This window comes from Pipistrellus hanaki (genome assembly GCF_964339955.1).
Source record: "Pipistrellus hanaki genome assembly, chromosome: 2".
In the NCBI taxonomy this organism is placed as follows: Eukaryota; Metazoa; Chordata; class Mammalia; order Chiroptera; family Vespertilionidae; genus Pipistrellus; species Pipistrellus hanaki.
The window spans coordinates 167581648-167591119 of record NC_140504.1 but is presented as its reverse complement, the minus strand read 5'-3'; the positions used below and the strand labels follow the sequence as shown (position 1 = coordinate 167591119).

At 43.0% G+C, this 9472-nt stretch overlaps 1 protein-coding gene across 2 annotated transcripts; it reads right to left on the bottom strand.

Annotated features, from left to right (window-relative positions):
* Nucleotides 1-525: 525 nt before the first annotated feature.
* CDKN2C (cyclin dependent kinase inhibitor 2C) lies at nt 526-6385 on the bottom strand. Of its 2 annotated transcripts, none has more exons than XM_084872953.1 (3): nt 5317-6385; nt 4686-4825; nt 526-1268 (listed from the first exon to the last, which is right to left on the bottom strand). In XM_084872953.1, exons 2-3 carry the CDS (start codon nt 4812-4814, stop codon nt 891-893), a joined length of 507 nt encoding a protein of 168 aa, XP_084729079.1. In that variant the 5' UTR covers nt 4815-4825; nt 5317-6385; the 3' UTR covers nt 526-890. The 2 variants fall into 2 exon arrangements, with proteins under 2 accessions (XP_084729079.1, XP_084729080.1); XM_084872954.1 differs by lacking the exon at nt 5317-6385 and adding an exon at nt 4912-5028.
* Between the last annotated feature and the right edge of the window lie 3087 nt (nt 6386-9472).

Genomic DNA, 9472 nt, shown 5'->3' with positions numbered 1-9472 from the left:
TTTCTGTCATTCAGGGAGAAAAAGACAGTGTTGCACTTAGTATACTTATGGTATTATTTTAGGGAAATTTGTTAACCAATTATTTTATTTGTGATTTTTTAAAAAATCAACTAATGGGAGGCACTTTTAAGGTGGTACTTTCTTTTTAAAAGTGGCTTTTAGAATTAACATGTAATTGTTATTAGGTTGCTATTCTGAATACTGTTTTTCCAACTATTCAACTTAAGTTTGAGAAAAAGGGAAGACTGAACAAGAGCATAAATTCACAATGAAATAATTTCAGGTTTGATGTTCCAAAAAGTTGTTCTTATCCTACTTTAAAGCAGTCATACAAGGCGCCAAGTAAACTCCTTTGGGAGAGACATCAGGAAAGGAAGATAAGAATAACTGAATCCTCAAGGGAATATGCCTAGTTTCCCAGTTGCTCTACGTTTTCTAATGTCAAAATGTAAAACTTGATCTCCTAGCAAGTGGAAAATTATATGGGACTTATAGAGGAGTAGACGTCACAGAAAAACATTGTCCTGTTTTGAAAAAGTGTTTTAATTAGGCAAAAGAAGCATCAGGACAAACCATTTTTAAAACAAAGTCATCAAGTTGGGTATTGAGATTGGCAAAGGGAGAAAGAAGCCAAGAAAAAGTAAAGGGAAGCTAAAATAATAAGAAGAAAGCCAAAGCTATTTGCAATTATATGTTAGAACTCAGGGTTCTGTAGGTGAAAAAGATAGATGCATAAACCTGTAGTAAGATGTCCATTTAGCAGTTTCAGAAGATTTAACAAGCTGCTTAAAATATGACAAAACTGAGTTTTAACAGATGATGTTAAAATAGCCAACCATTTAACTGACGGAATAGAAGGAAGGCAGTGTGGGACAGCCCTCCCCGCGCATTCACTGTAGATTCTCAGCTCCCTCCGCCCCGGTTCCCTCCATCAGGCTAACGACCTCGTTCCTCCGGTAGAGCCTGGCCAAGTCGCAGGCGGTGTCCCCGTTGTGGTTCCGATGCCCTACGTGGCTGGCAGTGTGCTTCACGAGGAACTCCACCACCGGGAGGTGGCCTTCTTTGGCAGCCAAGTGCAAGGGCAGGTTCCCTTCATTATCCTCGATGTTCACATCAGCTTGAAACTCCAGCAAAGTCTGTAAAGTGTCCAGGAAACCCGCTCTGGCTGCATCGTGAATGACAGCGAAACCAGTTCCATCTTTCAAATTGGGATTAGCACCTCTAAGCAGTAGTCTCCTGGCAATCTCAGGATTTCCAAGTTTCATAACCTAGAAAAGAAGAAAAAAGAGTAGAATCCTTTAAGTGCTCATACGACAAGGATATTTTAAAATATCCACCTCTCCTATTTATGTGACTGTCTTTAGTGAAGAAGTACTCGGGGAAGATCCATATGATGGAGTTTGAAGAACTCATTTGAGAGGAGGAAAGTACTAGTAGGTACAACTAGAAGAAAACTTATAAAAATTGAGCGTATATGATGGAATATCTTAAACGGGCCCCCAAATAGGATAAATTGATCAGTAAAATTGATCTAGTCCAAATTGTATAAAATTAACTCACAACCCAGTTCTCTATCTCCCATGAAGGGGTGTGTAACTTTGTGAATTTATTAAAAGAAATGGAAATTGAGATTTAAATAAGAGTCTTCTTCTGTGCTTGTTCATACTCATAAAATACACCTAGAGTATTTATTCTGGAAAATCAAATGTGGGCAACATTTATTTTCTAAATAGCTACTGAAAAGAAATAAGATGAGTGAGTTTCTTTAAATTCCCAAAGAAGTGTTTCTACATATCAGTCTCCATCTAGTGTAAAAATGATCTATTAAAAATTCAAATCTGACATTTTCTTAAATGATTAATTTTTACAAGGTCTCCCCCAATTGATATAGTGCCAAATTTCCAAGTGTTTAAATTTTTTTTTTTTTAATTTTCTTTGCAAGTTATTACTTATTGGCTACCAGGTGTGAGGTATATTTAGTACTTATAATCCTTCACTTGAAATTTTTACATGTTACTGATTACTAGGTGTTAAGTAAATACAGCGTTCTCCATGTTTATGATATTGACTTATCTAAAACTAAATTGAAGATATGCCGTGTATTAGATAGGAGATTATTGTATGGAAACTGCTCTTGAAAAGTATGTAACAGTCTAATCCTACTGTATTACTTACTATTTTTTAAAAGTTCTAATTAGCCTTCTGATTTTAAAGTGAGCAAAAGAAAGAAGACATTTAATATGTATTTGGGACACAGACAGGGTTGTGTGTGGTTGAGCCCATTTAATAATCAACTGGTGATCCACCTTATTTCCTTTTGCAGTTATTGTCAGGAATTTAAGAATAGCTATTTGTAAACTGCCAACACTTTAAAAGCCAGAATGTAGTATTAAAATTTGCTGTCAACATGCAAATAATTCACATGACAAAGACTTATCTATTTTTGTTTGAATGTACATATTTCACTCTAATAAGAGAGGTCTATTAGGCTCTCATAATTATAAAATATCTTGTGGAGCAGCACGCAGTTATTTATACAATACATATAATTTAGTTGTGAAAAAAATATAGTCTTATTAACATGCCAAAAATTTCAGCATTTTAACTGATTTCATTTATATTTAGGTATACTTCATAATAATATAAATTTATAATAAATAGATTGCAGAATAGACACTCAAATATTTGTGAAATATAATCCATTGGAAAATACAAAGTTTATCCCTTTCGAATGTTTACTTTTAAAAATAACCACAAATTAATATAATAAAATATATTTAGAGTAAGTAATATTTTATAAATGCAAACTACATAGATGTCCAAGAGACTAAGCCTCCCTGTCGATAAAACCTTCCTGGCTTTTAGCCCTGCCTTTGGGGCAGTGGTAAGAATGAGAAATAATTTGTTTTTCAAGAACTTCAATGAAGTATACTTTTTGGTTATTAAAAATCAATACAATCTATTTTTTGCCACAACTGCCTCTAAAGATTTAGTCACATTTAAGAACCTGGGCTAGGAAAAATAAGAAACAGACAACTTGGATCTCTGTAAAGCAAATGCATGATTAAGGCCTTTGATATTATCCAGATTGAAAAGCTTACACTAGCAAAGGAAAAAAAAAAAAACACAAAACTTTTTACAATTGAGTAAAGTAATAATAATAGAAAATAATAGTAATAATAATAGAAAATAATAGTAATATTGGAAGTTGTTTTAAAAGGAAGTTCTTTCTTGACTTAGGATACAACTTCAGAGTCAGGATTACACATACTGAAAATAAGCCTTGAGACTCCTGTTTACGTGGGTTTTATTATATGCACAAGGACTAATTCACAATAAGTGGGTGTTAGTATCTTGATAAGTATGTTTAATATAAACAGGATTGCAGATTTTATTTAAAATGTTGTCAAAACTTGTTTTCAGTATTAATTTCCCAGTCTTTCTGTTCGTCAAAAGTCCTGCAAGATCTTATTCTTAACATGGGTTCAGTGGCTCATTGTGAGATTTAGAAAACCTTTTAGTTTTCATTAGGGAACCTTTAAATATATTAAATTTGTAGCATTGCTACCACCACACCTGTTAAAACTACTAAATAGAAAAAGGAAAAAAAATTCTTTCCCCACTTAATCTACCTGAAATAACAAGATAAATTATTTAATATATATACATAAGTTTCCATAAATACTGAACATTTTGCAAGGTCAGTGTATTCTGATTTAAAATGTAAGACTGTTTATCTCCTTCCACTTAAATTTTCTAATTCTTGTAATTAAAATAAAGCACCTTAAAAACCCTCTCTCCAATTTTCAGTTTCAAGCGTGGCATTTCCGAATAAGAGTAGCTCTTAAGAATATCATTAGAACTCGGATAAAGCAACTATTTGAGACCAATTTTCCATTTTTTTAATGTCTTAAGCCTTTCAGCTAAGTTACAGGATAATGTTCAGAGGAGGAAAAAAATTATCAGGTACAATACTTGGCAGCTGGACTTGTTTCATTTGTTGCTTGTAAATCTAATAGCTAAAAATTAGAACATACCACGGCAGGCATGACCGCAGAGACAAAAACACGAGCTGAACTCTGATGAGAAAATTCAATTTTTTATTCCTCCTCCATCCTGAATGGGTGGATGGTATTACATTAACTGTGAAGTGTACATCCTGTCCCCGTGCCCAGTCCACCCAATTCCAAATGAGGAGAGGTTGTTTGTCAAAACGTGAAGCGTTTGAAGGAAAACACCCCTGCCAGTAGTCGAGAAAATTAACGTCGAAGTCAATTATAGGAGCAAAGTATGAAAACCACTAATAGCAGCGTATTTGCTTCAAATAATAATCATAATAAAGTGTTTTCAGAGCTGTCTACCTCCCCCCTCCCCCAACTCGGCGCTGCTACGATGCCTCTCAGATACCCACCGTCATAAAAACAATCTGAAAATTAAGACCAAACCTGGAACCTACTTGATATCACGGATGTTATTGGGTTTAACGAGTTTGTTCAAAGTACGTCATTTTGGGGGAGTTGGATCCACTTAGAGATATAAAATATGGCAACCAGCTAGGTTTAAACACGGTGAAATTTTGTGCCCCTCAGAGCTGAAGAGCTGCTATTCTAGACACCCGGGTCACGTAGGCAACGCTGTTGACCTGTTTCCACCTCCCCCCATCCCCCACCTCTCTGGATACCCACCTGCAGCGCAGTCCTTCCAAATCCATTTTGTGCATTGACGTTTACATTATTTTGCAACAAACTAGTAAGTTGCTCTAGGTCCCCCCTGGCAGCTGCGGACGCCAACTCGTTCCCCCAAGGCTCGGCCATTCTTTAGGGTCCTGACGATCGGGAAAAGATGAATTAGTTGGTTTTTTCTTTTTTCCTTCTCCCCCTCCCTCCCCCCTTTCCTTTGCTCCTTCCTAACCAGGCTGCATGATGGCATCGAAGGCTGACAGAAGGACTGGGATGTTTAATCTGGAGTAGAGCTTGGTAGTAAATACTAGTAAGATCTGCCTGCCAAAAGCCCGCCCCTCGGTTCACACGTGATTATTCAGCAAAACTGAGCCATTGGAGAGGGGCTCGCTCCTCTCTTTTTTAGCTTTAACCCCTAGGAAGAATTCCGGTGATTCAACAGGGGGGAGAGAGAAAGAGGGGGAGAGACAGACACATTCCTGGCAAATTGCTCTGGATGTAAAATGCAGGCAGAGCTGTCACAGCACTAGAGATCCCTGCGAGGAATGCGTGCGGAGGGTTAAGGAACTAGACCAGGGAGAGAGAAACACAGCGGAAGAAAAAGACCTTCGCGGGGGGAGAAAAGACACGAACCCACCCTTGCTCGCGGTGGTGGCGACTGGAGCCGCGCCGGCCAGAACTGCAGGGGCAGGTCCTCGGGGAGGCTCGGTCTCCATCCGTCACGCCCGGAGGGGTAGTCCGTGCCGAGGGCTCCGCTCTGCAGGGGGAGCGCCGCTGCAGCTGGATGCTGACGTCCTCCAGGGGGTTAACGACGATCGCCAAAAGGCAAACGGGAGTGGTAGTTCCGTAGCCCTCGAGTCCCAGGTCCGTCACGACTCCTCCGTGGCCTCGGCTTCCCCGGGGAAGGGCTTTGATCCTCGTCCGGGGGCAGGGGACGCGGGCTAACGCCGCGCGGGGAGGCTCCGGAGCCCGCCCGCCGGGCCGCCGCAGCCCCGCCGAGCCTCCGAGGCCGTGGGAGCCCGGCTCGGCGCGCGTCTTCGGAGCCCGCCGGGCGCGCGGCGGGCCTGGGCCAGGCGGGTCATGCCGGCCCCACCGGGTGCGGGGACGGGAGGGAGAGCGGTGCGGGCAGCGGCGTCTACGGGGCCCGGGCGGCGGGGGCAGCGCGCTGCAGCATCGCGGCTGCACGGGGCAGCTCGCCCGTAGCTTCCCGCCTAGGTCCGAGCCGGTCCAGACCTCCTACTGGAGACGCTCCCGGAGCGGCTGCCGCCGTCTCTTCCGTCCTCTCCTGGTCTTCGGGGGGCGCCTCCGGAGATCGGCGGGGTCCTGGGAAGCCGGAGCCGGTCTCCCAGGATGGGGAGTCCCCAGGGCGCAGCCGGTCCCGCCGCCCTGTCGTCGACCAGAGCGCCCAGCCGGTTCGGCCACCGGTGGTGCCACTTGGCGAGCCTCTCGCGGTCCCCCGACCTCTGCGCCCCGAGCCGGTGCCGCCCGCGGGGCAGCTGTGCCCGCAGCCGGACCGGGCAGCACGGCTTCCTCCCGAGCCGCAGCGGAGGCTCCGGGTGACAGTTTCTTTTGTGGCTCAGTCTCCCCCAGAATCGCCGGTCCCGGCTCCCTTCTCCCCTGCAGACACTTTCTATTCTCTTCCTCCCCTCCCTTCTCTGCTTCTCTGCTCCGCTCCAACAATCGCTACTTCTGTGGCCGCTGCAGAGACCGTGCCGGTTTCTTTCCCCCTTTTTTTTTTTTCCGACCTCATCAGCTTTTTTTGAAAAGAAAAAAATTGAGCGCTTTTTGAGTTGAAAAACCCGCCCCCATTTTAACGGCAGAGTTTTAAGGAGGCTCCGCCGAGTTGCCGCGCCGCGGGAGCGGGAAGGCCGGGCCCCGCCCCCGGCCCGCCCCCCGCCCGGCGGCGCCCGCCCGCCGCCCCGCGCCCCGCCCCCGGCGCCCTCCTCCCGCCTCCGCGCCCCCGGCCGCCGCCGCTCCCCGCCGCGGTCCGCGGCTCCGGCTCCCGCCGCCGGCCCCTCGGCCTCCTCCTGCCCGCCGGCCGGCCGGCGGGATCGGGCCGGCGACGCGGAACCCCGGGCCGCGGCGAGCCCGCGGCCGGTGGATGACGATGAGTCCGGCTGCGGAGCGCCGCAGGCCCGGAGGCCGGGCCCGGAGGCCGGGCGCCGCTGGCGGCTGCAGGCCGAGGGCCCGGCGCCCTCCGCGCCGCCCGCCTGGGCTCCCGGAGTTCCGGCCGCGAGGCCTGCGCCGGCCGCCGCCTCCTCCTCGGGGCTCGCGCCCTGCAAGCCCGGCCTCCTCGCCGCCGCCCGGGCCTCGCACCTGCCGGGTCACCCCAGGACCGCGGGGGGCAGAGGTGGCCGCGGGGTGGAGGGGGAGGCCCGGCTGACAGCCACAGCCGAGCTCAGCAAAAGCGAAAGCCTTCAATAAAGTGAGGTTTTAAAGAATACTAAAGCCATGGCATATAGGTAGGAAATCAGGACGGACTCTGAAACCCTAATGTTCCAGGGACTCGAAACGGAAGTATTCCATTTCTTCAGGGAAAGGGAGAAAAGCAGTTAACTCTAAAGTGGAACTTAAATCCTGGGGAGGGTTTTCTAACAAGGCCATATTATTATTATTATTATTATTATTGCCAGAGTTCTCACTTTGACTACATAGATGGGGCTTGTTTTCTGGGGGGAGGGGAAGGAGAGTTTGAATGTAAATTATTTCAAACACCAGAGTACACCAGTTCTCTCTGTACTTTTAAACTTCCTCTTTTAGCCTCGTAAGGTTAATTAACTACAGCTTTCTATATATTTTTTTTTTGTTCTTAAAAATATCAACACGGTTACGTGATGCACCCAGCGGTCAAAAATGAAACCAAGCAAAAAATGGCAAGTGGTGTAATTAGTACCAGCCTCTGGCAAGTATATCTTCAAGTAACATCTGTACCCAGCTTCTTGAGGTATATTGGGAATATTAGCAACAAAAACATCCCAGAAACATCTGGATAATTATCTCGGAACAGACTGGCTGATAGGTGGGGGGTGAGGGAGGGGAGGAGGGGAGGGGTGATATTCTGTAAACTGGGAAGAATCTGGCAGTATTTTCTTTAACTGAACTGTTGAGAGAAAAAAATAACCAGAGCTCTTTTCTCAGGTAACTCAGCTTCAAATGTGAATCAAGCATGAACTGCACCACAAGAAATTAACTCCTTTCTTGCACATATTTAGACACTTCAAATAGAACATTTATTATTCCACTTTTAACCAGTAAATACCACAAATAATACAATTTAGATTTGGTTATTCTCTGAACTTACTGTGTAATATGTTAGTACAGCTGGAGGGTGTGATCATATAGTAGTACTGTTGGCTGATAAGAGAAAACTGGCATTAACCCAATTTATGAGAATTGCTTTCTAGCATTATGGGTTCTTGCTAAGAGAAATACTGTAATGAGGAAGAACATTAAACTGTACTATGTAACTCATAACTTAGGTACACTATTATAATTTTCATGAAATACTTTTGCTGAGTAACAGTAAATAAAGTTTAAGACAGTTTCAGATGCATATAGTAGAGCTGGATTAAGATTTTTGGGGGGACTAAGCACTGACAAGATTTTGATGTCTCATCACCTCATCTCCTATGCAAATAAAATTAAAATAATACAAAAAATAAGTGTAAAGAAGTCCAACAAAGTTCTGCTTTTCCCCTTGATGACTACTGCCATGCTTTTGCTGAAAGATTGAATCCTTTAAGAAAGTATTTTTGTCTTTTTTACTCTGGCATTGCTGGTGATCTAAAGTATATGTGTAGTGTGCTTATTGTGTAAACCAGAAGTGGCAGCCCAGAGGTGTTTAGTCTTAGTTTAGAGAATAAACTTAAGCATTACAAAGTACCTCTAATGAAAATCTAATATTTATTGTCAGTTCACTGAAGTAGATTTAAAAGTGAGTATCTCTACCCTCAATAAGCTTACATTCTAACGTGGTGTACTCGAAAGATTCGCAATTAAGTATCTTATATTGAAAGTAGTGGTTTCTCTTTTAACTTAGTAATGAAATATCTCTAAAATAGTGAAAATGGAGGCTTATAGTTGGATGTAAAATACTTAGTGTCACAATGTAATCACATTATATTGTGACTTTCCCTCTGACAAATGTGCAGTTTCTAAATGACTAACTTATGGAAATATGTATGTGAATTTGTAATTTCTTTACTTAGTTTCAAAATCTTCCTCTTGTATTTAAAGACCCAAACAGAGATAGAAAACAGATTAGTACCCTCAGAGGACCTTTTAGTCATTTCATAATTGTGGCTTTGACATTTTATCTCAGATTTAGCAGGCTTTTTTATGTGGGTACTTACATTACTTATGAATGTTTTTACAATTTTTTTTAACTTCTTGATTTTAGAGAGAGAGGAAAAGAGATTAGTTGTTCCACTTAGTTACCCATTTATTGGTTGCTTCTTGTACGTGCCCTGACTGGGGATCATACCTGAAACCTAACCAACTGAGCTACAAGGCCAGGGCAGGAGGTTTTTTGTAAAATAAATAAACAAATAAATGAGTAAATAAATACATAAATAAAAAATTGCCCAATAGCAACTCAGAAGCACTGAAAATATTTTGCTATTATTTAAACATAATAGCAATAATTAATATATGTATATGGTTATAAAATTGATGCACACTTTAATTAATCTTTATAACAAATCTGAGATAAAATAATTATCCTCATTTTTTAAGTGAAGGAATTGAGGTTTATAGAGATTGTGACTTAAAACCAGTAAATTGTTGATATAGAA